Source organism: Aythya ferina (genome assembly GCF_964211825.1).
Source record: "Aythya ferina genome assembly, chromosome: 9".
NCBI lineage: Eukaryota > Metazoa > Chordata > Aves > Anseriformes > Anatidae > Aythya > Aythya ferina.
Genome location: NC_140305.1, coordinates 7,782,871 through 7,809,543, shown reverse-complemented (window position 1 = coordinate 7,809,543; position 26,673 = coordinate 7,782,871). Strand labels below are relative to the sequence as shown.

The 26,673-nt window shown below is 37.1% G+C and overlaps 1 protein-coding gene across 23 annotated transcripts in view; it reads left to right on the top strand.

Annotated features, from left to right (window-relative positions):
- LOC311441429 (uncharacterized protein) overlaps window positions 1-26,673 on the top strand; it is a 312,197-nt gene that overhangs the window by 144,963 nt on the left and 140,561 nt on the right. For 3 of the 23 annotated variants that reach the window (XR_014695940.1, XR_014695946.1, XR_014695955.1), the window contains exon 2: window positions 4,828-4,920. The exons of 18 other annotated variants lie outside the window; for them this stretch is intronic. Coding sequence is in view for 1 of the 5 variants with exons in the window: in XM_084529560.1 (XP_084385686.1) it covers window positions 4,828-4,871 (44 nt within the window). In the remaining 4 variants the exon portion in view is untranslated. Of the gene's footprint in view, window positions 1-4,827; window positions 4,921-25,019; window positions 25,613-26,673 lie in introns of those variants that run through there. 2 more of the 23 variants (XR_014695957.1, XM_084529560.1) reach the window with 1 other exon arrangement.

The following is a 26,673-nucleotide window of genomic DNA, read 5'->3' as shown; positions in this document are numbered from 1 at the left end:
GGTTCAGTTATGTTTGTTCATATAGAATTGTCCCTTTGTGTTGTTTTCCTTCTCCAAACCAGTATTTTTAAATAATTAAATTGAACAAACTTCAGGATACTTTAACTTTGGTTTTCTTCATAGAAAAGAATATATAAATTATGTTCTTAAATATATATAATGAAATCAAGGCAAAGAATCATGGTTAAGATTGAAGAGCACTAATAGGCAGTGCATATAGCATGTTACCCCAGCTGCACGCAAAGACAACTGAAAAGCTTCTAAAGCCCTGCCTGACTTCATCACCCAAATTGGCAGAACATTCTACTGCTTCAATGAATCAGCCAGAAACCAATAAATCTCCTCTTGCTGCGGTGTCAGCACTTCAATCAAATTGTTATTAGTTCATAGATATCTCATGCTATGTTCAAGAACGAGTTTGCAGTGGATCATATGATCAGCTGTGTAGTTAGTTATGGACTGAGTTAGTGATGAGTTTTTTGTCCCGTGGCAGCTCACAGTGTGATACCAATCTACCTTGCTAAATGATGCAGTTGGTTTTTATAGGTCTCAAGACACAGTAATGAAGCTGCTGTGGATCATGCTAAGAGTCCACTAATGTATGGATCAAACCTCCTATGTATTGGAGGATTCAGAAAATCAAACTTTCAAACTATTTATCATTTGATATCATCTGGGGGTTGGCAAGCCCCCTTATTTATGTAGCTCAGTGACGTTTTATTTTTGTCATTCAAAGGTTGAATTAATCGTTCTAATTAAAAAAAAAAAAAAAAAGTCACTGCAGTTTATCTAAAATTTTACCTCTTGTGGTAGACTTTAGTTAATGATGCATAGAGGAGAAAGAGCAGTATCACCTATTCTGGAATGGAAATTCTTTTCTTCTATTTTTTACAAATACAGATTCATCTTCTAAAGAACAGTGGCAATGCAGACCAGTTGCATCCAGCTCTGGTTCTGTGCAGTTGTCAAGGAAAAGTTTGTTTGAGAGTTATAGTTGCTTATATACTATGTGTTTGGGAAATAAGTAAAAATACTTCACTTTTCTTGTAGTTTGTCTGAAACAACACTAATGCGTACGATCCTTCTAGAAAAACAAGACAAATTTAAATTCAAGTGCCCCTGACTCACTGAATAGTTCTATAGGTTTGGATGCCTACAGGTTTGTACCAAATAAAATGATCCAGGAGATTTTAATTACCTACCACAATTTTCAATTAAATGCACATTTATAACATGGACCTGCTGTGCTAAACCTTATTTTGCCAGACACAATAAATACAACTTCTGTATAGTTCATTTAACCAGAATTCTGTCTAACAAAGAAACTAGAGTTGGTTGTAATTGGCACCTCTGATTTTCCACTCTTATCATGCTTATATGCCCCAAAATATAAAGCTTTTTTGTTTGAGATTAACATGTCTGAGTGTTCTACATGATGTTTTAGTTAAAAACTATGTTCACAGTTTTCATAAAAACAGTTGTATGTCAGTGGCGGAGCTAAGAATTTCTGTTTGGAGGACTGACCAAGGAAAAGGCACTCTGTGTACATCTTCATGGCCTTTTATTTGACCATATCACTCTTGGCCAGAATGATTAGAAATGATTTTGAGGAGATGGTTCTTCACAAGCTTAATGACCTGTGCCTGACTGAAATCAAGGCAGTTGTCATTGGTCATCAACAGTTCATCGGGGTATTAGAATGAGGCCCCACAATATTCTGAGAGGTACATCGTTTCCCTCCTTTAAAGGAAGACTGAACAGTCATGTTTAACTGGCTTATGTACTCAGATGTACAGAAAGTTTTAGTTTTGCATGTCATGGGAATAGCAAAAATGTGTGGATATTAAAGCAAAATAGTATTGAAACTATTAACTGCAGTCATACCTAGTGATGTTCTGCTGGGGGTAGGAGGAGAATATTTGAGGGGAGAGTTTTGTTTTCTATAGCTTTTTAACGTTCTCAGACTTTCAGCTTAAACAGCTTGGCAAAATGTTTATTATAATAAGTTCTGATTGTTGTTACTTAAACTACAGTGATACTAATCCATGAAATGTGAACATAAAACAAATAAGGGCTTAAGGAAAAACATCACTCACTTGGCTGGTTTATCAGCTTGGACAGTAACAGTCAGAATAAAGATAATAAACTTTCTTCCTTTTAACAAAGAAAGGGCTAAAATAAACTCCTCTGCAAGATTTTCTTATTATTACTGTTTCCAAAGAACTTTGTATATCAGCGATGCTAATTGCAACAGAAGGAAAATATCTTGACTATTTTATTTCCAGCATCTCAAAACTATTATTTTCTAGGACTGACTTTTTACATAGTCTGTCTAATGTTTATTTTTTATTAGCTCTTACAAACTGACAGGATGACATTATTTTACTGATTTTTAAAAACATTCAGAAACTAAAATGATATGCAATTGAACAACTATATAGAAATATAATTATTTGGAGGGCTACTTTGTGTCCTTTATCTCTAATTTGTCCTGTAGTTATAAAATGAGCTGTATACAAAATGAGTAGTGTTAATAATGGATAAAAATTAATCCTGTTTTCCTTCCTTTTAGTGTAGACACTATGTTTACTGCAATGCAGCTACATCCTCCAGTATTGCACTTCCCAACAGGAAATCTGAAGTTTCCTGAATGGACACAGGGATTTTCCTGTGTCCAGGCCTGTTTTCTTTTTGTACTTTTAACCTAATGCATAATCTGAAACATATTAGCATCACTAAAGATCACTGAAGAGAGATCACACAATAGAGAAGTTTACTCCGCCCCCCCTCCCGATTTCTTGTATGTTTCTACTATGCAATTGCACACAGAAGACAAGAAGGGATACCAGAATTGTGTTTATCTGCCTCAAAATACCTGCCTACCACACATAGTGGAAACCAGGTATGCAGAGAATGGATATTTATAACCCAAACCAAGAAGTATATGCATTATGATTTTAACGTTAACAGAACTAGTAATGAATATTTACATTTATCAGTCATGCTTTAGTTAAAACTACTTAGGCATTGACACAAAAGGGCAAACTAGCTACTTTTGAGTTGTTAAAATTGTTTTAATGTAAAGTGGGTTACATGAGTAGTCTCATGCTAAAACTTGTGTGGTAAAAGAAATAGTAATAACAAAACTAAAGGAAATTAAGATAAAATGTCCCAAAAGAACATCTCAAGACTCCATGATAGAGCCTTATGGTAACCATGAGTGGCCTTTATTTATTCTCACAAAGCTGTTGTGAGGATAAATGGTTTCAAGTCTGTTTCTGTTACAGGGGGCACTAACACACATAGGAGTTAAGGTCCAGATTTCATAAATTACTTGGTTGCCAAACACCTAGTAGAGTGTAGGTCCTACATACGAGGTCAAGGTACGCCATTTGGCTTGAATTCTCATGATAGGATGGAAAATGTTTTTGCTGCTTAGTTACTGGCAAAATTTGGCTCTTACAGTTCCTTCTTAGTGTAGGAGCTGAACTGAAAAGGGTCAATCCTTTAAAATGTTACTTAAATTTAGGGCCAATCCCTAATCACCAGAATCATCCCCATAGGTGTTCGAGACCAGATTGGATGAGGATCCCTTCCAACCCAAGCCATTCTGTGTTTCTATGAAATCAGAGCCAGTGGAGATACTGAGGATGGAGACACCTTAAATCCCAGTCCTTACTACCTGACTCATGCTCCAGCCACCTATATAACATTTATATATGCATAACACACGTGATTACAAACAAGCTGTACTGCTGAACAGAGAATGTGGAGGTTTGGGTTAATGATTCCTGTCTTAGTTTCTCCCCTCGTGAAGAGGAAAACATGATCATTTTATGCACAACATCGTAAAGTTGTCTCTTCAGCCTTAAGAACTTTTTCTAATCTTCATATGATTGTGGGATATTTGGAAAGCTGTTAAGCTCTGCTTCCTTCCCCCCCCCCCCCCCCCAAAAAAAAAAAAAAAAAAAAAAAGTACCACTGAGCAATTGTGCTGCTTTATTTTTGCTCATGAACAACTTATTCCCAATTTTTTCCCTCTCACAGATAAGGTATGTTTCTTCTGGCAAAAGTTCAGATCTGCTTGAGTCTCTGTCAATGTAGGGTGTCTCAAGCTTTCTTTAAACAATTGTTTACAGTATCTCTGGCTCTCAGCCAATTTGGAGAGCAGAACTTTTTTTTTTTTTTTTCTTTTTTTTTGAAGAGGAAGATCATTTAAAAAATGCTTTAGGCATTTTCCTAAGATTATGATTTAAAATATTACAATCTCCTGAGATCCTTGAGAAATAGGCCAGTCTCTGATCACTCTTGAGCTGTTGCCAACTTGCCAGAAATATAGAGAGGATAGATTGTGTCTGCTTTTCTAATTAGTTTTTTTTTTTTTCATATAGTAACTTATATTACCTTCTTTTTAAGTGACAAAAAATTAAGCTGCTTAAAAGATGTATATTTTCCAATGGGGTTTTATATCATTTCTTTGCTGACTTATTTCAAAATGATGGGGAATAGTTAAACTAAACTGGTATAAACTATATATTGTCTTTTCAGAAGATACCTTTAAAGGCTGATAGGAAGAAAAAAGTAACTATAAAGCCTGAAACTCCTGCATAGAGACACGATTTAAGTAAACCTAAATCACATACAGTCAGCAGTTTTTAGTGTACTTTAACCAGGGCAGAGTAGGAGAGAGTACTTTATTTTTCCATGATTTACTCATATGGGTAATAATTTCAGTTAGTGTACTTGGATCTTCCTGTTATATCTTCTCAAATTAATATCATCAAAGCAGCAGTAAATGTGAAATTCTTTTCTTGATTTCTCTCTTAGGGATTAATATTTGGTATTACCATAGTAGAAAACTGGTCTACTGATCTCACTAGTGCTACTATCCTGTCACTGACAACGGGAGCACATGTGCAGGTGAGAACATCTACTTGCAATTTTAAGGTGCCACTTTCTAACACAAAATTTTGCCGCTATTTTGCAACTAGAAATGACTATGCTGATGTCTGAACTGGTGTAGCCAATGTGGTTGCTTCTTTATCTACCACACTGCAACAGTTGTGAAGCATAATAAGCTTTACTCCCAGTTAAAGTCAAAAGGGTGATTTTGTGCTAAAATGCATAGGGATTGCCACTGGTACATCTGGGCACTGGTAACTGCTAGTTGAAAACTGTTGATAATCAACTGAGAAACAATTTCTGCAGTGATTGTGAGAACAAGCCCAGATGGTGGCTGGAGCCAGGTAGCTCAGAAGAATTAATCTGGAAGCAGGTCGAGGAGATCATCAACCCTCCAAGAGCATTTTTGTTCTTTGAGTCCCAGAAATGGATTTGGCATGTTACCCACCTTGTGGATTACATTGTTAACAAACTAATGTATGTATTTTCATTACTGTAGTATTCTTGTCATTTTGCGAGCAGGAAGGTGTGATTAGGGGAATTTCTATTAAATTTTGACCAGTTTGTGAACATTTAGTCTATCTGACAGCCAAGCTTTTACCTAAGAAACTGTCTGTGGTTTCAAATATACACAGGCATTATGTCAGAGAATGTTAAATATTTCCATTTATCAATTTAAAAAATACATATATTTATAAACTTAGCATCCAGCTCTACTTGATACAATACTAAGAAACATGCACCCAAGCCTACCAGCTTCAGTCATTAGTAAGCCAAACTGCTGGAAAAAATATAAATCAAACAAAACAAAGTAAACAGACAAAAAGCCAATCCTACTTCTAAAAAGTACTACTTCTGTGAACATTATCTTGTGCCCCTTGGATGAAAGTCCAGGAAAATGTAGGCTTTGTATTGACTGTGAAATACTAGTGACATTATCTACACAAAAATAGGGAAGAAAGTCTCCAATGACTTCATACAGAGAGATTTCAAAAATTAAAAAGTCAGTATTGTGAACTCACCTGAAAGTATTGTGTATGTTCTGGGGTTGATGAGATCCAACATGTAAGATAAATGTATTTTGGATATGGTATTCATCCATTTAATTGCTGGCAAAAGCCAACAAAATGACCCAATGGAAATAATGTAAATACTCCTCCAAGTGTTCCAGATGAGAGGTGCCACATTCCTTAACCCAGCGAAAGATAAATGAATCTGTACTAAAGAGGAGAATAGATAGATTCACATGCATATGTTTATATCACTGGATATAAATCTGCTCAGTTTACTGATGAGCCTAAATGAATAAATCTGTGGATCCTATTCTATTACCTAAGGAAGAAATTACCAGCATAAATGCTAGTGGGTCATAACTGAAGAAATACCACAATGAAGGCATAGGATTGAAGGGTGGGAGACTAACTGAAAACCTGCTTCCCCAACATTGAGGCACAGTGACAAAAGAAAGTGAGGAAATTTCCATTGCTTTCGCTGTTGTTATGCATTTTGCATGATTAAATCAAGGAATTCACTTTCTGGGATTGTTATTTCTAAACTGCTAAACATAAAAATAAACTAACACCATTATAAATGTACACGCAGGAAATATTTTCTGTTATGTTTGAGCACTGTGACTAGCTTTTGTACAGACTTTACTCAGTGATTATGAAGCGCATCTTTAGAGGCAATTTGAATAGAAATGATTTTACTTTCTCAAGGTCTTGGTAAAGGTAATTTTTTCCTTTTCAACATCTGCTTGATTGGAATGTGACCTCAGCCTTCCAGTACCTCACACTCTCTACTAGTGTGTTTTGGTTGCACTAGACAAAAGCGATCGTGGGAGGTGTATTTCTCAGTGATGAGGTGTGGAACAGTTTCTCGGAGGAGAGTGAAAGAGCAGAAGCAGCCAATTTCTCCTGACCCTGTGACCCTTCAAGTATTCACATACGCTGGCCCCAATCCCAGTCCTTTTGCAGCTGGAGTACAACAGTACACAATAGGGCTAGAGCGTCTCCTGAGAGAATTCCATAAAAGTATAAAGGGGTAGGAAAACAAAAAATGAAATTAATGTAAACTGTGTGCTGGAGCATTGAATAATCTGAAATGGGAACATTGCCAGTAACGATGTTGTTCAATCAGCTGACAGTCTTTGTAAAGAGGACAGTTCTTATTTATATGCATATTTATGTCTGAGGAAATATGAACTGGTAAAAAGGTAAGCATTTGTTTAATATAAAATGTGAACAGGTCAGCCTTCACATAAATATTGTGCCTCTGAGCAGGTAGGAACAGTTAAATTGTCATAATATACCTGCATCTCTTCTGTAGTGTTTATTTAGTAGTTCAATCAAAATGTTGGTATTTTTTATTTTTCTTGTGCCATTTCTTTTCTTCTGTTCTCATAGTGAAAGAATACTTAAATTAATGTTTCAAGCTCCAGCCCAAAACTGGAGCTGATAAGAAGATACTAGTAAGTTTCTGTTCTACTTTCAGGGATTGTTACGATCTTTTAAACTTTTTTCCATATTATCTCTCTCTCCAGCTCTGCAGAGAGCTTGTAGCTTCAGTAAGCAAAAAGGTGGCTACTGGCATATTCTATCACTCTACTAGGTTAGAGAGCTGGAATTTGGATAACAGTGATTCTTCTCAGAAATAAAATATGTAAGAACTTCTATTCCAAGAAAATATAGATTCATTTCCCTTCTATTCCACAATCTCCAGTAGAAAAAGAAGTTTGGGAAGTTCATCCTACAGCTTATTTATTCATTTTTAAGCTAGCTATACCCAAATAGTTTGGCACTTGAACATAATCATAGAATTAAAGTGGTTCCAGCTTCCCCCTTGGCAGACAGAATGGAGCAATGTTGAGATGCAAACAAATTCCTTAAATGTTTACAGTCCAAAAAGATATACTGTTCTTTTACTTTGAAAGAAAGGGCAAATTCTCATTTCTAGTTCAGCAGCTGTAATAATTATCTGGTACCTAACCTGTTCCCAACAAATAATACTCAACATACATATGGCTGCTTAGTATTTTTTACAGTCCCCCTATGGTTTTCTGTACATATATAAATGGCATTGTTCTTCGTAGTATTTTGAGCTCCAAATGGCTGTTACTGACATGTAGCAGGATGCTTAGTTTGATTTAACTCTATTGTTTGAAATACATTTGTTTTTACCATTGTAGCAAACACAGCTCTGACTGAAATTTAGTCCATAGAGCATATTATCAATAATACCAGTATTATAGATGCATACTATGAATGACCAAACACAAATTAGCAATAATGGATGAAGCTGCATTTATTTCTGTTATTTAAAATAATTTGTGTATGTATCATTCACTATATGGAACAGGCTAGAAAATGCATCTTATTGAAGAATGTGAATTTGGGTTTCACAAGTTCTGTTATACTTTCTTTTTGGAAAATGGCAATGAGCTGGAGTTTAATGAAACCATTTAGTGGAACTCTGATCTAGTGTAAGATGTTTACAAGGGTACATTAAAGCTAGCTCATTCGCTGTTTGCCAAGTATGAGTGTAACTATGTTGGGTGTATATATGTACTGCAAGATGGTTTGCTCTCTGTAAGTAGTGTTTTTATTTATGTGGAAATGTTCCTCAGTTCTAGCTGACCTTTGAATAGACCAGGAACTCTGAAGTGCCACAGTAATGTTATCTCTCACACTGTTCAGGTTATGTAAATGCTCTGGTTTTTGCCTGCTCTTGTCTACTGGAGCATTCACATAGACTTTTGGAGGTTATGACACGTAGGATCCTGTTTATGCCAGATGTTTCTGGAAGTACTCACCAGAAGCTGTTGTGATGCATGGAAATGCCTTTCTCTGTTATAATTGTTATCGGGGAAGTAAAGGATTGGAATGCTGACTCCTGACAACTGCAATACTTCAGGATCTATGTCTAATTACCTCAAAAATGAAATATAAGAGATACCACTGTAGAATGATAACTCATTAGAGTAAACTATATGAGAGTAGTTAGTTGCTTTCTTGAAGCAACTGAGAAATTCTTACAGCAGAACCTTCAAAGAGATGATGAGCATAGTATATAGATGCTCAGCTGTAACTGGTACTGTACCTTGAATGTTTTGGGGAGAATCTGTGACTCTAGCTGAAACTTTGAGGAGAATCTGTACTCCAAGATTAAGAGGGATTTTTCCTCATTCTATTCCTGTCTTCCATCTGCAGGCTCTAGGGCTGGTTTGAAAAAAAGACATTCTTTATCTCTAGAAAGCTATTTCACTAGGGCACAGGTCCTGGCTAAAAATGTTCTTGTGATTATAGGCCATGGTTTCTATGCCCTGTCACAAGACATTGTTATTGTTTGCTGGTCATTCAGAAATAGATCATGAACATTTCTTGAACAATCAATTTATAAAACAAAATAATGTTAAAGAATGTCACTCCACAAACCTTTTCATAAAGAACCATCTGGATTTACTTGGTCCTGTTTATTGCCTTGTTTTGGAACCTGCTGAAGGGCATGGATTTATGTATGTATGTGCTATTCCTTTTGTCCTACTTTGCTTTGGCCGTTTCAGAATATTGAGATTCATATAGACTCAGGGAAGAGGTGGTTATGGACTGAAGATTTCATTCTTAAGAGTGATGCATGCTGTTGTGGCTCAATAATTAAGAGAACCCACTTGTTTCCAGATGGCTCCAGACTCTCTAAATTGCTATAGAAATTGTACTGAATAGATTAGTGAGAGATTTAAATGGAAATAAATATATTTCAAATTGGGAAATAATTAAGAACCTATGGCTTAGTCTGTGGGGGTAGAGTGGGAGGTGGGGGTGGGGGAAGGTGGTGGTGGCAAATGGTGAGGTCTTAACCATACAGTACCAGCTTGACACTTAAGAGAAATGTTTCCTAATCTAAATTTTCATGTAAAATGGGAATGTTAATGGGGTCTTGTGGCGTCAATTCTGTTCTTGCAGTTTTAACATAGTATAGCTTCGTTGACTTCAATGTATTGATATATTGCAACTTATTTTCCCCTATGTAAAGTGATGGAAATTCTGTTTTTAGGCTTGGATTTTTTTTTAAGGACTTTATGAGAATACTTGACTCTGTTAAGCCTTTCTCTAATAAATTCTAGCCTGTGGATTTATTACCAGAGAACAATTTTTTTAGCTGTCTAAAATAGCTTAACAACTGGCTAAAGTTTTTAACAATTTTTCAGTGTTTGGATTAGTGTGATTAGATCACACAATCCTTTGATTTGTTCAAATGTGTTAAAGCATTTCCACTCTAATTCTGACACTTGTTTAGAGCACTTTCAGCTGTTGGATGCAAGTAATTGTCCAGATAATGCATTAGGAATCAAAATTGATGTGCAGTTGGGGAAAAATACCTGTTCCCTGACCCAGTGTGCAGAAGTGTCAGAACAACAACAGGAAAATATTTGATGAGAGGCAGGAAATGTGCAGTATTTTGAGGGGAAAGATTGGTTAATCCAACAAACACTGCCAAGCTGTGACTAGCAAATGGTGTTTTTCTCACCTCACAAAATAGATGCAAGCCATCAACTGTGTTATTACTCAGCAGATATCTCAATGATTTTTATCCCTGTCCCTTTCACCTGAAGTATGTTCAGATTATAAGCATTTCAAGAATCTCATAAATTCCCTAGACTGACTGAAATCAGTTTTGAGTACTTTCAAAATTTGAACGGTTTGGGGGATAATTATTATTCAGAGGAACTATGTGGTGCTGCTGCTTTTTCTTACTTGGGTGATGACATCTGATCAATGTGTCTCAGAAGGTCTTTTCTGTGCATGTTCACAAGATTTAGAAGGGTCTGTTACAACCAGGGGCAGCAAGCAATAAGTTTAACTCCTGCTTTTATTTTTCAAGGTTGTCAGCCATAAATATGTCTGGGTCAAAGTAAAATAATTATATTTGTATATAGAGACCACAGATCACAATTTATGCTGTTGTTTACATCTGTGTTTGTGAAACTTCTTTCATTATTTTTGGAAAGCAATTGTTGTAGGAAATACAACATAGTAGGAAATAGAGATAGTAGGAAAAGTAATAAGGAATAGTAGGAAAGAGAAGAATCAAAAAAAAAAACAAAAAAAAACCCTTGTGGGAATATTTGTGAAAAATATACAACAGTATTTTCCCAGCTTTAGGTAGAATCATCAGTTCAAAGGATAGATCATAAACATAATGAAAAGTAAAATCTATTTGACATGTTGAATGGTTAATATCTCTTGACTATATCAATATTAAGAATTCATGGTTACAAAAGACTACTTTTTCCTCGTGTTTCAAATACAGTTTATGGGAAGATCTAGAATGATGTGGAAATACCTGCAAGCACTGGGATAGTAATGATAAAATTAAGATAGCAATCACAAGCCTGTGTGGAAAACTGTTTCCATGTCTTACTGGCTCAACAGCAAAAACTACTATTGAATTTCATGAACAGCAGAGTGTTTGTGAGGGATTAAAATATATATAAATAAATACTTAGAACAAATAATACTAGCTATATAATAATGCCAGAATATATAATAACGGAAACAAGTAATTGGAAATTTAGATTCTTCATAGTGACTGTCCAAGTCCATATTTGAGTTATTTTTCAGTAGTTTGACCTTCAAAGTCAGTAGGAGCTGAGGTACATAGCACTTCTGGAAATTAGATCACTTGTTCTGGATTAAAATGGCAGTCTAGCTCTATTTTACAGAATAGCCTAACCCAGTTTTGAAAACTGACATGTATGAGGAAAAGATATATTCTATTTAAGCCTAACTTGGTATTACATTTGTATATGAATGCATTTAGTACAATCAAAGAATCCAGTGGAAACATGAACCCCAACCACCAATGAAGAGTAATTTCGTAGTGGTTTACAGTCCTAGTCTGAAGTTCTGCATGTGACAGCACTGGATGTGAAAGCAGATACTTTCTGTCCGGTAACTGAATACTTCATGAGGAATTCCCCAGCATATTTGAGAGGGTTGTCCTAGAAAGCAGGCTTCATAAACTGGAAGATTTTTCTCCTGAAGAAACTTACAAGAAAGAATGAGATGATGGATTTTGTAGTCTTTCATTTGGAATTTTAGTTGTTTTTAGATACATCCTCAAAAAAAAAAAAAAAAAAAAAAAAAAAGGCGATCTTTTGGATAAAGATGACATAGTTCTAAGTAATAAATTGTTTAGGCAATACTTTTAAGTTTTTCAATCTCCAAAAATTTCAGGTTCATTTCCACTGAATAAGAAAATGACTGGTATGGATGACTGAATGTATTGTTTACGATTCTTATTGTCTTAATAAGCTTACAGAATAGAATCATAGAATGGTTTGGGTTGGAAGGGTCCTTAAAGATCACCTAGTTCCAACCCCCCTGCCACGGGCAGGGACACTTTCCACCAGACCAGGCTGGCCAGGGACTCATCCAGCCTGGCCTTGAACACCTGCAGGGATGGGGCATCCACAGCTTCTCTGGGAAGCTTGTTACAGGGCCTCACTAAGTTCTGAGTGATGAATTGCTTCTTAACATCTAATCTAAGTTTCCCCTCTTTTAGTTTAAAGCCATTCTTCCCTTGTCTATTGTTGTGTGCCTGAGGAAAAAGTTGCTCTCCATCTTTTTTTATAATCCCCTTCTAAGTATTGAAAAACTGCAATGAAGTCTCCATGGAGTGTTCTCCTCTCCAGGCAGAACAGCCCCAGCTCTCTCAGCTTTCCTCATAGGAGAGGTGCCCCAGCCCTCTGACCGAATTCATTGTAGATATGATGGCCCTCCGCTGGACCCACTCTAACAGGTCCATCTCCTTCTTGTGGTGGGGGCCCCGGAGCTGGACTCAGGACTTCAAATGGGGCTTCACAAGTGCAGAGTAGAGGGAGACAATCCTCACCCTACCGGTCACTCCTCTAGTGATGCAGCCCAGGACGCAGTTGGCCTTCTGGCCTGCAAGCCTGTGCTGCTGACACACATTGAGCTCTTCATCCACCAGAACCCCCTCTACAGGGCTGCTCTCAATGAGTTCTTCTCCCACTCTGCTCATGTCTGTGATAACAAACATGATAGGTCTGTGATAACAAACATGATAGACAGTATCCTTCTATATAGCACAGGTATCCTAGAAATGCATATTATTTTCTATTGTCTTCTCAAAAGCGCTTTGCAAGTTATGAATGAATGAATTTCGCAAACAGAAGCTGCTGAATACTTCAGGAAAGTATGTTTATTTGCCAGAATTAGTAAATATATATTCAGTCTTTTCATTATGTCTTTCCTTTGCTCTCTACAAATATCCATGTCAAATTTTGTTTGCAAAAATGTTAGAGAAGAGTCATGAATATTCATAGTGTACGTATTTGCAGAAGACCTCTGGGGAGTATGTATGTTCTCACAACAGTTTACACTGTTTTACTCATGTGGACCTTGAGAGGTTTTAATATTTCTAGGATACATGTTGGCAGAGAAGAGAATAGTATAGAGATAAATGTGTTCTTAGTAGGATTTTGTTTCCTGACTGATATCTAGTTTCCTGTTGTGAACTAACTTGCTTTGCTGCTGTTACTTTTGAACTTTCCCCACTTTCTCCTACAGTGGGGTTCTGAATATGTTTCATGCCTTCTTTGAGAAAAGAAACCAGAGGCAGGGCATAATACACATAGTGTAAAGAATGAAATGGGAAACCCTGTTCAACTTAGCTCCCATTGCCATCACGCCAGTTTTTGAATCTCAGAACCTGGCCCTCCATGGAGTATTGTCTTGGTGCAGTTGAATATCTTGGCATATCCTCAATATTTTAAAATAAACATGAGCAAGTTTTGGACATCTTTCAGATTTGGATGATATAACCTTCTTCTGCCTGCACCCTGCTACTCTTTATTGCCTATGGCTGTTTACAAAACTTATTTTTCCTAGGCTGCCTCTCCCACAGCTGCCTGTGGGAGTAAATAAATTGATGCTCATAATTAACTTGGCAATGGTTAGAGGGCTAACATGTGAAGATCACTGTTGCAATTACTAACGTTTCCTGGGATTGTTCATTGCTCTCTGTGAGCAGTGCTCAGTTACTGTTCCTTAGCACAGAGTATTAGGTTTCTTCATGTGATTGTTTTGAAGCAATATGAGGCCTATCATTTAGTGGTACTGCTTTCGGTCTAGAGCCCCTGTACATTACTGTATTATCAGGAAAAAGATGCCATTGAACAAACTTCTCTTTCAGAATTAAATTCAAGTCTCATCTCTAACTAGAGCATATCTCAATAATGCATATGAACACACATACAACATAGCTACTCGCATAAATCAAAATCAAAAGTGTTAGCAGTTTTTCCTGGGGATCTATTATGAAATCCTTGAAAGGGTCAAAAATGTCCTTAATTATACCCCATGCCTTTGCCCCACAAAGCTTGTTTTTGAGCACTGTTGCAAGGAGGGAAAAGAACATAACATGATTCCGCTTCACCTGTGAACAGTGTAGGAGTTTCTGGATGCTGTTGAGCACAAACATGGAAGACTGTTTTTACTTTAAGTTTCTTTTCCTCTGAATCCATTGGGTGATGTCCATTGATTCCACTGCTGATGTTCTTGGTAATGAAGACAAAGTGAGCAGCTTCTTTTCATTATCTGCGCAATGCTTTATAAACAGGTTAGAAAGTGGAATTTAAATGGACAATATCAGACTATACTTGATATTGAATGTTAATATTATAAACCACGGAACAGTTTTGTTTAATTGAAGACCAATACAGATTTTCCTATCCAATTCCCAGGATATAAAAATTCCAGTTAAAATGAATTTTTAAACAAGTATTCCCTAGTGGTGCATATAACCCAAACACTGTATTAAAACCAGAAAATGAATCTCATTTGGAAGTCTAAACAAATGTATAAATGGCTAGTTTATTTTCACGTCCTCAGTAAATGGGAAAAGTAAGCAAGCAGAATAATTGCTCAAATGGAAGGTCAATTTAAAACATTTGTTTAAGTTCAGTAATCAAAGGTGAGGTACATAATACAAACAAGGATGGATTTTTTTTTCTTTGTATGATTTTGAAAGCTAGCATTTTTCTTGTAACATGAAAGCTGTAGTTATCTCAAACCTGGAAGTGCTACCCGCCTGAATGTATTTAATTTTGAGAACTACAAGAAAAATTCATATTTTCTGCCTTAATTACCTATAATAATAATTGCAATGTATATCTAGTGCTTTAAGTGTTTATTATGCATAGAATATTAATTTAATTTCAGGCCCCAAATTTGCCAAGTCTGCCTAAGCCTTTTTCCTTTGTTTTTTTTTTCAGTTTTAAGGTGTCTTTTACAGACCCCACTAGATATGAATACATTATAATTACAAGAACTGTTTATCCAGTTCCATTCTATGTATCTGGCAGTAGAGTACCAATGACTGTTTAAAAGAAGTGTCCAAATCAGTCATTATGTAGATGTAGGATACAATTGGTTGAACTAAGCAGAAGTTAATTGCCTGTACTGGCAATTTTTCCTTGAATTAGTGCAACTAATGGTTTTACCTGTTTTTCATTCTGCCTTAGTTGCACTGTCAAGAAAAAATGAAGTCTTCAAATTCTGCCAGTGTATTTGCCATGTTGGCATGCAATCCTAGATATAAAGCATATAGATCCTTTCTCAGTCTGTCCATATGTGAAACTTGGTCGAGACTGATTTACCTCTTGGTTTACGTATGGTGGAAGGAGTAGATTGTTCAGGAAAACGTTAGGCGGGGTAACCAGATAATTGAGGTGGACAGGCCTAAAGCAGGGAAAAGGGCCATCAGTTTTACCACCCACACGTAGAGGATGAATAGTGGCAGAAACTGATATTCCGGGACAAACAGTGGATTGTTACCTGATGTAGAACTAAAGTAACCAGGCCTTGTGTCTGACACTGAATTTCAGGCAGTGTAAACTGAAATGATGCTGCTGGCTCCAGGGTAAGCTAAATCAGAATTGCATTCTCAGCAATGGGTCTGAGTATTCAACTATCACAGCTGTAGAAGTCTACTACCTCCTCCTGCTTTCTCAAGAGCTGCAGCTATAGAGAGACAGAGTAAGGGGAATTGAGTCTCATATGTCATTAATCTTAAAGCAGTCACACTCTTAGTTCTCTTTCAATACTGAATTAGGCTGTTGCCACTACACATTCTGTGGCTTGCCCGAGAGTATCTCATGTCCCAGAAGGGGCTATCAAATGGCTATTCCTAAAAAGGATGCTGTTTACACATTTGCTCTATTCAGAAACTTCTGTTTCAGTACCCTGCTAAAGTTAGTACATTGATCTTAAAATCACTTACTATTAGGAGCCTCAGAACTGTCTCCATCACATTTTAATGTTATTTTCCTTCAAATTCTACAGAATTGCAGGTTTGAAATTCTAAGCTAATTTTTTGTGCATGTAGTTTCTCTGCAGCTATAGAATGAACATTATCGTGTGTACTCTTGGATTCCTGTTGTACTGGATATCAGCTCAGTCTGTGATGGAAAATAATAAAACAAAATCTGATTGCAATGGATTGATAATGCATCATTCACCACTGAGTGCATTCATATGGGACCTCTCTTGTTCTTCTGGTGTGTAGGGGTAATTTATGCCAGCTTTACTGAATGTAGGTCTCTGAATATACAGCTCTGAAATAGAGATTAGTGAGAGATTGTTTTTTAGGAGCTCAGTACATCTCCAACAGGAAGGGTAGTCAGGAAAAAAAAGGCCAGTGACAAGTATTTGACTTTGCTGGGATGAAGCTACTTGAGACTTAAAAGTGTTGAGAAGTTTTGCTGCCCATTGTTCTAATAAGGTGCATGTCAGTGTGTCAACACAACGTGCTGAGGAAATGTCACACATGTCTGCAATTGGCTACCTCTGGCTAGCTGAGCACAGCTGGAAACCTGGAAAACAGATGTTGCTTTCAATCAAGTAAGGGTCAAAGCAGTCTTGTGACTTAGAATGTCTGTATTTCTACATCCAAAAAGTGATCTTTGGGTAGTTTCAGTAGAACAGTTTTTTTTTTTTTTTTCTCTTTCTCAAATATGCAAAATTATGCCTATAGAACAAAGCAACAAAAAAGAGTGGGCATACATCCAGGCAACTTGGGAAAATTATTGAGAAAAGGGTCAGAACAAAATGACATCTTTGGCTAAGTTGTGAGCCACACCTGGTAATTCTGCAACTTAGTTGTGTATACTAAACAGAATTTCCTACTGACTGAAACATAAAAACTTGAAGCCACCTGGCTGAAGTCTGCTTTGTCAGCCTGAGAACAGCAGTCAGTTTATGAGTCTTTGTCCTAAGAGGATTCTCTGTTCTTTATATTCTGTCTTCTGTGTACCATCCTTAAAAGATAGGACAGTATTGTTTTGTGACTGGCACATAAAGAGGAGAACTTGCAAGTAGTGCATTGTACAGATTCCAGTGTGGACTACTCAGAAGCTTTGAAAGTGAACCGAGGCTTTTACTTCATAGCTACAAATGTGTAGCTGTAAATCTGGATTTGGTTCACAGAAATCAGAGTCAGATTTCTTTCCCTGTTATGAAAGGGGAACAGCATATGGAGGTTGAAATCTGGGGGTGGAGCAATGCAAAAAAAAAAAAAAAAAAAAAAAAAAAAAAACCCACACACAAAAAAAACAACCTTCTGAGCATTCTAATAGCAAAGCCTTTGGTAGGCAGGAGGGGAAAAAAAAAAAGCTGAAATGGTTGGTCTTGTTCAAGATGTTGGACACGCCTCCCTTTGGGGAAACATCCCTCCCATGGGTATGAGAAGTGGCAGACTAGAATTTTCACCATAGAGCCTTTCTGTTTGAAGAGAGGACTATTTTAGTCATAAATGAAACAGCTTTGAAACAGCTTTCCCATTTTTGTCTTTCCTTTTGTTCTTTTGTGCTTTATTTACTGTGCAGTCAAGAAGCAAATGGCAACTTCAGCTCACTTGCTGTTTCCAACTCTCTGAGGGGTAGTTTTTACAGCAGCCTTGTGCAGACATCTGAATGGGTCTTAAACTACTTAGTTAGGACACTGCTAGCAATGTAACCACAGCAGCAAAAATTTCTGCAAAAGCTTTTGAAGAAGCTAGTTAGACAGCCTGATAGTTAGCCTCTGTGAACTCTGCCTCTGCTGCCTGCGCCAACAGCACAGCAGCTGTAGTTCAAATATATCCTTTATCAACTTTCCTAGAATTTCTTTTGCCTCTAGTGAGGGTATCTGTTCCTGTTGTTGGAGGTTACTTCTACATGCATATCTTTTCCTATGCATTCCTCTCTCAGTATCCTCCTCATTAGTGGTTTATTCCTCTTCTCTCTACAGCTTGTAGTGTTTTATTATTATTTATGTTTTTGTGTGTGATGCTTAGATCACTTAAATCTTGTAATCCTCTTTTCACTTTTCTCACGTGTTCTTAGTTGCTTCCTTGAATTGGAGCTTTTATGCACTAATTGAATCAGAACAATCATAGCAATAGCTCGTTGAAGTAAAGATTGCAGAAATACTGTTCATAAGAGATGTTTGGAGAGGTCATCAAGTCTAGAATCCCACTGAAAGCAAGGGTCTCCAGAGCTCTAGTTGTAGCTTTGCCTACCTGAGTCTGGAAGACTTCCAAGGATAGAAATTCCCTGTCTGATATAGGTAATCTGTTGCAGTGCTGCACTAGCATCCTAGAGAAGACATTTTTCTGAAGATGTTCTCTAGCTTTCAACAGCTTCATTGTTCTTTCCCTAAGATTGGGTATACTTACCAAAACCTTAAATTTCTGTCCTAAACCAGTACAATCTGGCCTATGGTAATGTATTTAGCTAGTGAAAAACAATTTCTAGTTAGAAAAATGAGTTTATCCCATTTTGTCAATATAAGATACAGTGCAACCTCAATTATCTGAATGTCAGTGATTGTGGTGTGATCAAACAGTCTAGGGAATTTTCAATGTAATTAATGAATGCCAAGGGAGATAACCCTATTTTAGATGACTGACATTATACTCTTATAACAGGAAACTTATGACAAATAAAGAGGTTATGTGCAGAAGTTCCTGCATTCAAAGGATTTTGTTTTATTAGGCAAGTTACTGGAAATATATCAGTGAACCAAGAGACTGGATATGTTTCATCAAATGTCCAAAATAAAAGCATAAAGAACTGGATCTTCTAGAGATTGATACCTTTATATAATTTCTTTAGAGATTTGTACCATAAACAGTTTCTGACAAGATGCCAAACTGGCAGAATTAAACTGAAACTTCTGTGTCCAAAATGGTGTTCCCATATTGTGATCTAATGTGCTCTGATGGAGCTAGGCCAATTATGCAGAATGTTCAATTTCTGTGATTACTCAGTCCTGTTACCAGAAGGATGGTTAATACATTTATTAAACCTCATGTGTGTTCGAAATGGGTGCTTCTCTTCTAGAAACTGGCCAAATTACTTAATCATTTCAAGCATATTACAGTGCTAAGTGGAAGTGACTTGCATTTACTATTGACCTGCTTGGGATTCTAGCTAATAACCAAGCAACAAAAAGCTCCATATCCCACACCAATTTTTGAAGCTGCTTCTCTCTAGAGGTGAAATATTTTTAAACACTCATTCAAGAAACGATTTAATTGATCTTTCAGGTTCTATTATTCCCTCTCCTCAGGAGCCAGTGACCAAAATTGCCTCTGATCCCACTTCAGCAACCTCGATTTTACTTTTCATGCATAGAAATTTGTCAGCCACTGGGTTAATTTTGTGAAAGTCTATTTGGGGTTAAATTAGCCCAGCACTGTCATAAGCGAAGACATATCTTGACAGACTTTAGTCTGACTTTTCATGAAGAAAAGCAAATGGTATGAAGAGACAATTTCAAAACCATGAGTGCTTAACTTGAAAGCAGTCTGCTTGACTGAACTGATTTTCGTGTTATTTACACTTAAAATGCAGTGAAGCAAATGTTTTTGACTTGCATTTTTAATTTAATTGTTGGAAGTGTTAAATTATCCCCCTCCTTTTTTCTCCTGATTATATTGTCTAATAAATCTGGTATAAAATCCCTCTGATAAATCCCTCTTTAGTGAAGGAGGCTTCGAACCCCTACCTGGTAACTGAGGCCAGGTTGCATAGGAACTGCCCAGAGCTGTGCTATATTCAGAATAGACATTAGGAAAAATGTGTTTACTGGGGACATGGTCAAATACTGGAACAGGCTTCCTAGCAAGATAGGTGATGCACCATGCCTGTCAGTATTCAAGAGGCATTTAGTTAATGCACTCGGTGTCAGACACAGTAGAGTCAATAATCTAGATATATCTATGCACAAAATACCCTCAAGAATATCCCTCCCAAAAAAATATTTGAAAAATAACTTGTGCTGCAGGTATTCATTAGGTGCCATGTCTCATTTATGTCCGTATAGAATTTCCTTGGCTGGCAAATAAAGCTCTAACTGCCAGCCATTATATTTGAGCTCTGCCGATCAAACTTCATAGTTCGATTTTACACATCGTTAACATTAAAAAAAGATCTAGTAGTACAGGGTGGTGTACGGCTGGACTATTTGTAAGAGGCCTTTCACCCATTTTTGATACCCATGATGTCAAAATTCAGTGTCTCATGGCTATTTCACTGAATGCAGTCATTCAAAGATGGCAAAGTTGAGCATTAGAACAAGTCTTTCCGCTGTGTCTCAGGTTCCTAATCCCAAGGTGGCCCCTTAGTCAAAGGCCATCACAAGATATAATTAAAATGACTGGAATTAAAACTATTAAAATACTGAATGTGAGATGTGTAATTAACTAAATAAGTTGTCTATATATAGTATAATCAGAAGCACCTGGTTTTAAACAGATGCTACCTATGTCTCATCTATCTAATCAAGGCATTCTGTTATGCATGATACTGGTACTTGAGTTTCTTCGATATTATTTTTATTATTATGAACCATAATCTCTTGATAATTCTTTGTGTTTTGTAAAGGCTTCTGTTTACGTAGTTGGTGGTATCCATTGGAAAGACACTAAAAGTGACTCACTACTTTTAATACATCATTAAGAGGAATACAATTTATAGCTTTCTGATTTTTTTTTTTTTTTTTTTTTTACAAACATTCAAATCTACCAATAAAATCCGAATAGATTCTTTTCCTTATAGAATTCCCCTATTGTCTTTCTCCACCAGCTGTTATAAGAGCATAACCATAGCAATTGTAATGGAAAATACGGAGAAAGATGTACATTCTCAAAGGAGAACACTAATTTAGGACATATGAATGTTGATACCCATAGAAATCTTTGGTTATTAGTGTGATAAATATTTATGCTCTGGAAATCATGAGGCCAAAACCATAAATAATTTTTGAAAATAGATTTGACATTAACATTTTGTTATACGTAGCTTCATTTTGAATCTCTTTCTGGTGCCATAAGTGGGAAGTTTCTAAAGGACCTAGTCTTAATGTGATTTCTCCTAATTTAGTTTGGAAAGCTGTGTTACAGTACTATCCACATACTGGAAAAATGAGCAGATTTTGAGTCATAATCCTATAATAAAATACATCAAATCAATAATGTTAGTCTTGCACCTGTTCTATAGTCTTAGCTAGGCAGTGTTATACCACATATATTGACTGAATGAGATGTCAGGAGATTTTTTTTTTTCATTGTTTGCATAGGTCTATATCTAAAAATGTGAAGGGCCTCTCATTTTTATATATTAAGATCACATATGCTGTTGAGTAATGACGGATGATGAGCAAAAATAATAAAGGAGCTGACTTGGAAGAATGACAGATATTTTCTTCCAAACAATAAGATCCCCAATCAGAGCATTCAGAGAGACAAAATTCTAAGAGATGAGCTTCTGAGTGAGATACTGACAATGGGCTCTGCCAGCAAATAGCTGCAGAGGAGGAAGTTTTGTTTCAGTATTATTTATTGTTAATATGGCAAGGGACTGCATATTAATAATAACCTAAAAAAGAAAAAAAAAAAAAAAGAGAGAGAGAGAAAAGGAAATGCACTCTCCCTACCCCCCAAAGTGGTTAAACCATGGCTTTATTTCATGCTTCAGGTGTCCCTGACCAAAACTGGAAGTCAAAGCATCACTACCCAGAACATAGCTCTCCCCTGTGCCTCCTATTGATTAAAATAAATAAAAATTAGCATGTGTTTATGTTCATATACTTTATATGCCTCAAACTGTCTCAAACCAAGGATCCAGCTTCTGTGTAGACACCACCTTATTTTGTGTGTGAAAGCTCTGATCTCACAGCAGGCTCCATGCCCAGCAGATACAATGAAAGCAATAGACTTCTCACCCAGCACAGTAGTGCTTTCTTCATATTGAAGAGGAAGTAGTGATCTTCCCTTAGGCAACATCTAATAGCTGAAGCTGTTTTCCCAAAAGCTGAGCAGTACAGTTCACTGTTGTCCTTAAGCTGGAGACATTTAACACTCTTCTCTTTCAGGGAAGAGCCCTACCTTTAAGTTAACAGCTATTTGTGTCCAAATAGGGCATTCTTTTAAGGCATTTCTAGTATCCAGAACTACTCTGCTTCTATCTTGTTGAATCTAGGTCACTATGCAATAAGTTATGCAATATTTAAAAGGGGAACAACCAGCAGGGACAGCCTTGGGTTTATAGTATGCAAGTAGAAGTAGCAAGTCCTTGCTGGCAAGCCCCACCAGCAAGACCGTTTTTTATATTTTGTAATAGTACTTGGGAAAAGGTGGGAAATAATCTTGGAAACCAGAGGTACTTCTGTGCTCAGTGTTTCTTACTGGCTAGTTCTGACCAGCACTAGTGTGCGGAGGTTTAGATGCTTCCCAGAATCTGTAGAAAGCCTAGAAGCCTCTCATGATCTTGAATCTCACTTTGGGACCAACCTCCTTAAGAACAGGCTTTGCAGTGCCTAAATTGTAGGTAGCGAAGTTCTTTACTGGACCTGGCCCCATGCCTCTTCACGAGATGTTCATAGTCTCATTCCCAGCAGAAACCAGGTGTGCTTACATCTGTGTATTACATTTAGAGTCAAGGAGGTTATGGGAGAATATATTCCCCATATATCTTACTTCCTTTACAAAAGCGTCCCCCCACTATTTTCAATCATCCTTAAAAATAGTGGATGAGAGAACATATTGACACAACACTATGTTTTGCATAGCTATTTACCACTGAGGTCATTAAAAACTATACCTGAATAAGCATTACAGCAGTGATTACTAAAACTACTTATTTTGGATAAAAATCTCGTTTTGTGAAATACTTCCTGTAGTTCTAAGGAATGCTGGACTGGAGCCTGTAGGCACAGTTCTAGCACTATGTGATTCAGTTTTAAGAACTGTAATTTGGGATACCTGTTAGAAAGAACAAGGAAATGTAATGCAAAATCACCGTGAGAGCTGATATATGATGCAGTATATCAATCATGAAAAAAAAAAACCACAACATTCCTTGTTTGCAAAACCCAGCTTCTTTTCTAGTGACAAGCTTTAATTTTAGGTTAAGCTGTCAATTCTGATGGACTGATTAAAATACATTAATGTGCTAGAGTGAGACACTGCTGGTGTAATTCCTTGTGGCTCTGCTTTCTTCCCCCCAGCTGAGGATCTGGTCTGTGTGCTTTATTTGTTATTGTTCAGCTGTAAAATTTTGACTGCTTCACCATTTGTTTATATTTTACCACACAGTAACAGCCACCTCATGTCAGACTGAACACCAGCTGAATTTTCCCTCCTGGCTTCAGAGAGGCCCACAGAAGCTCCATGAGGGAAGGCCTAGGAACAGGGTAACTGTGCCCACAGTAGCTGACGTATCACCAACAGTTTGCAGTTCAAGGACTGTTTGGTTATGGAGTGTTTCTTCTTGTTGTTTTTGGTAATTTGGCTTGTTGTGTTTTTTCTTCTTCACTCTCCTCTCCCTTGGTAAACCATGTCAAAATCACTGAAGGCTTACCCACAGCGAGCCTAAGTCCCCTCTCTTGCCCAAAGCCAGCGTGCGATCTCTGCAGAGGCCTCACTGCGAGGGCCTGTGTGTAGTGCTGAGCTGGGGCCTGTGCAGCTCCAGCTGCTGCGTAGGACAGCTTAACATAAAACTGAGGCTGAATTTGGACTGTCTGAAAATAGGTGTACTGCTTTACGAGACCTGCTTGATACAATGAGCGATACCCCTGATTCAGAGAACAATTTAAGCGTGGAAGTAAATCAAGTGCTATTATCTCAGTGGCAGTCCATGTGACTTCTGCTTGTTTCTTGAAAGCTCCTGTGGAGAAGTGTTGCTGAAATGCCAGAGGTTAAAGTACAGCGTTCCTAGGCACTTGAAAGAGACAGTAGGAGATCAGTGAGAGTTTAGCAATGTGAATCCTTGTTCTCACTTCAGGGTTACAAACCTTTTGATCCTGAAACCTTTTGACTGGCTCAGAATCCACTGAAGTTTGCCTTTTAAGGAGCTGGTATATATGCAGTTTGCATGTAGTACGCTTTTCCCCCACATTTCTAATATGTAACAGCTACTGCTCAGGGGCCAGGAAGGAAGGATTCATTTTGCTTTCCTTTTTCTTTTGAGAACGTACAAACCAGGAATCTGAAATCAGTGCAAAACTTCCACTGAGCATTATGATCATAATTCATACCTTTAGCAAATGAAACCGTAATTGATAAAAGTCTGAATGACTCGTGCATTATGCTGCTTATTCTTCGGGCCATGGGGTCATGCCCATTTTATTAGGCTTTTGCCTCTAAGAATTTGAATGGCTTCTAGTAAAGGGCTGCATAATGTTATCAGACATATAAAACATTCCTGTAATGGTGTTATTCCTTCTGTCTCTTCTGCCTGTTATGTGTTAATCAGGATTGGCACCTGTTATGAACACTTCATTTAACCTTATTGTTATGAGTCATTTCAAGGTAGTCAGGACACATTGTGGGCTGCTGGACTAGGGTTTTTTTAAACATACCTAGCAACACAAAAGTCAGCATTTGATGTTTCTGAGCTTCAAACCCATAGAATAACCTGTGAAGAACAGCTCTCCTTTCTGCTCTTTGAAGATTAACTAAATAGCTGTTTAGCCTAAAATCTTTTCAGAAAGAAGGAGTTTTCAAAGTTTTAGGCACTATAATTACTCTGTCTACTCATTTATTCTTGACAGGCCATAAAGCTCCGGAATGTCAAACTCTAGCAGGAGGAAGACCCCCTCACCCAACCACCACCAAACATCACAGTGGTGGAAGATGCCTGGAGACTGTTTCCTCTGCCATTTGTCCAGCTCCAGTATGCCCTGGCTAGAACAGGGAGACGTGACATTGAAGGATTTCTGTGTCAGTGACTGTGGCTGACCATTGCATGTCAGATGACAGAGCAAAAGTGTGAAAACAGAAAGCTACTTCAGAATTCTTTACATTTGCTGAAGAAGCTCTTGTTTCATAATCTGATGACTGATCTGTCAAAGATGGAATAACACCTCTTAAGTCAATACATGAAAGGAGACTTACAATGGTCAGGTGTGTTTTTTTGAGACAAATGGAATTGATTAGTAGTTATAGTTCATAATTTGTGACAGTTTTGCAATATCACAAATGTGGAAATTGAAAGTCTTAAGGTAGTGATACACCTCTAGACCAGAGGGTAGAGGCAATTTTGTCAATTTAAGCATTGTGAGAGAGATCTCTTAAATCTCAATCTAATTAATTCATTTTTTTTTCTTTTAAGTAACTTATAATAAAAACAAATATAGCCTCAGTACATTGGTATAACTCTGTTTTAAAAGTTCCACACTTCTGTGTATCTCTCTGATGTGCGTAATATCTACTTTTGAGTCTCCTCATGTTTGTGTGCTAATAGCCACTGTGATCTAATAGCTCATCTTGGTATAAACTGCTCCCTTGCAGCTACAGCAACAACTAGGGAATCACTCACTAATACGGAGCTGCTCACAGTAGGAACTATTTATTCACTTAAGGCAGATTCACAGTCTGAGGTTTTAAGCACTTCAAGAAATAGACTGTGATCTAATTTTTCAAATACCTATGTAACTCTGTTAAATTGAATGAAAATTTTCCTTGCTTGCACTAGTGGGGGATGATACTGTTCTCCTGCTATATTGTGTATTGTTTCCATGACATAAATTGCATCAAGGTGCAGCTTACTAGGCAAGATTTTTAAAATAAATGAGTCCCCTTTTATTTGACTAGATCCTTGTAAGACAAGCTCACAAGAGTGCAGATTTGTCCAAACGTGCCTTAGAAATTTCAGGTGGATTCCCTTTTTCACTTTGCCTCCCACTGACAGCACAAAGAGCAAATTTTCAGTCTGAAAGTCTGCCTGAGGATAGTAGGAATCACAGTGAAAGGATGTGCTAGGCATTTACAGATTCTATAAAAACAGTTAATGCATCGACTTCTGTGACACGAGTGTCCTGTGGGTGACAGTGGGAAATAGAAGGGTTAAGCAGAGAAAATGAAACAGATGCTGCAGCATCTATTTTCTGCATGACTCCAGAGGTGCTGCAGCCAGCTGTTGCAGATTCAAGCAGACTTGTAATTTGCTCTTGGGTCTGGAAAGGAATTTAGGAGCAGTAACCAGTCTCCTGTGGGGTGCCCCATCTCAGGAACTAGTATAGACATAATACGAAGACCACATTCTCAAAGATACCCAACTGCTATGTGAAATGGATCCAATCTATGTGCTTTTATTTTTTAATAAGAAAAAAAAAAAACAAACACAAAAACAACAAAAACAAAACAAAACAAACAAACAAAAAAAAACCACAACAACACACCAGCATATACAATATTGAAGAGAAG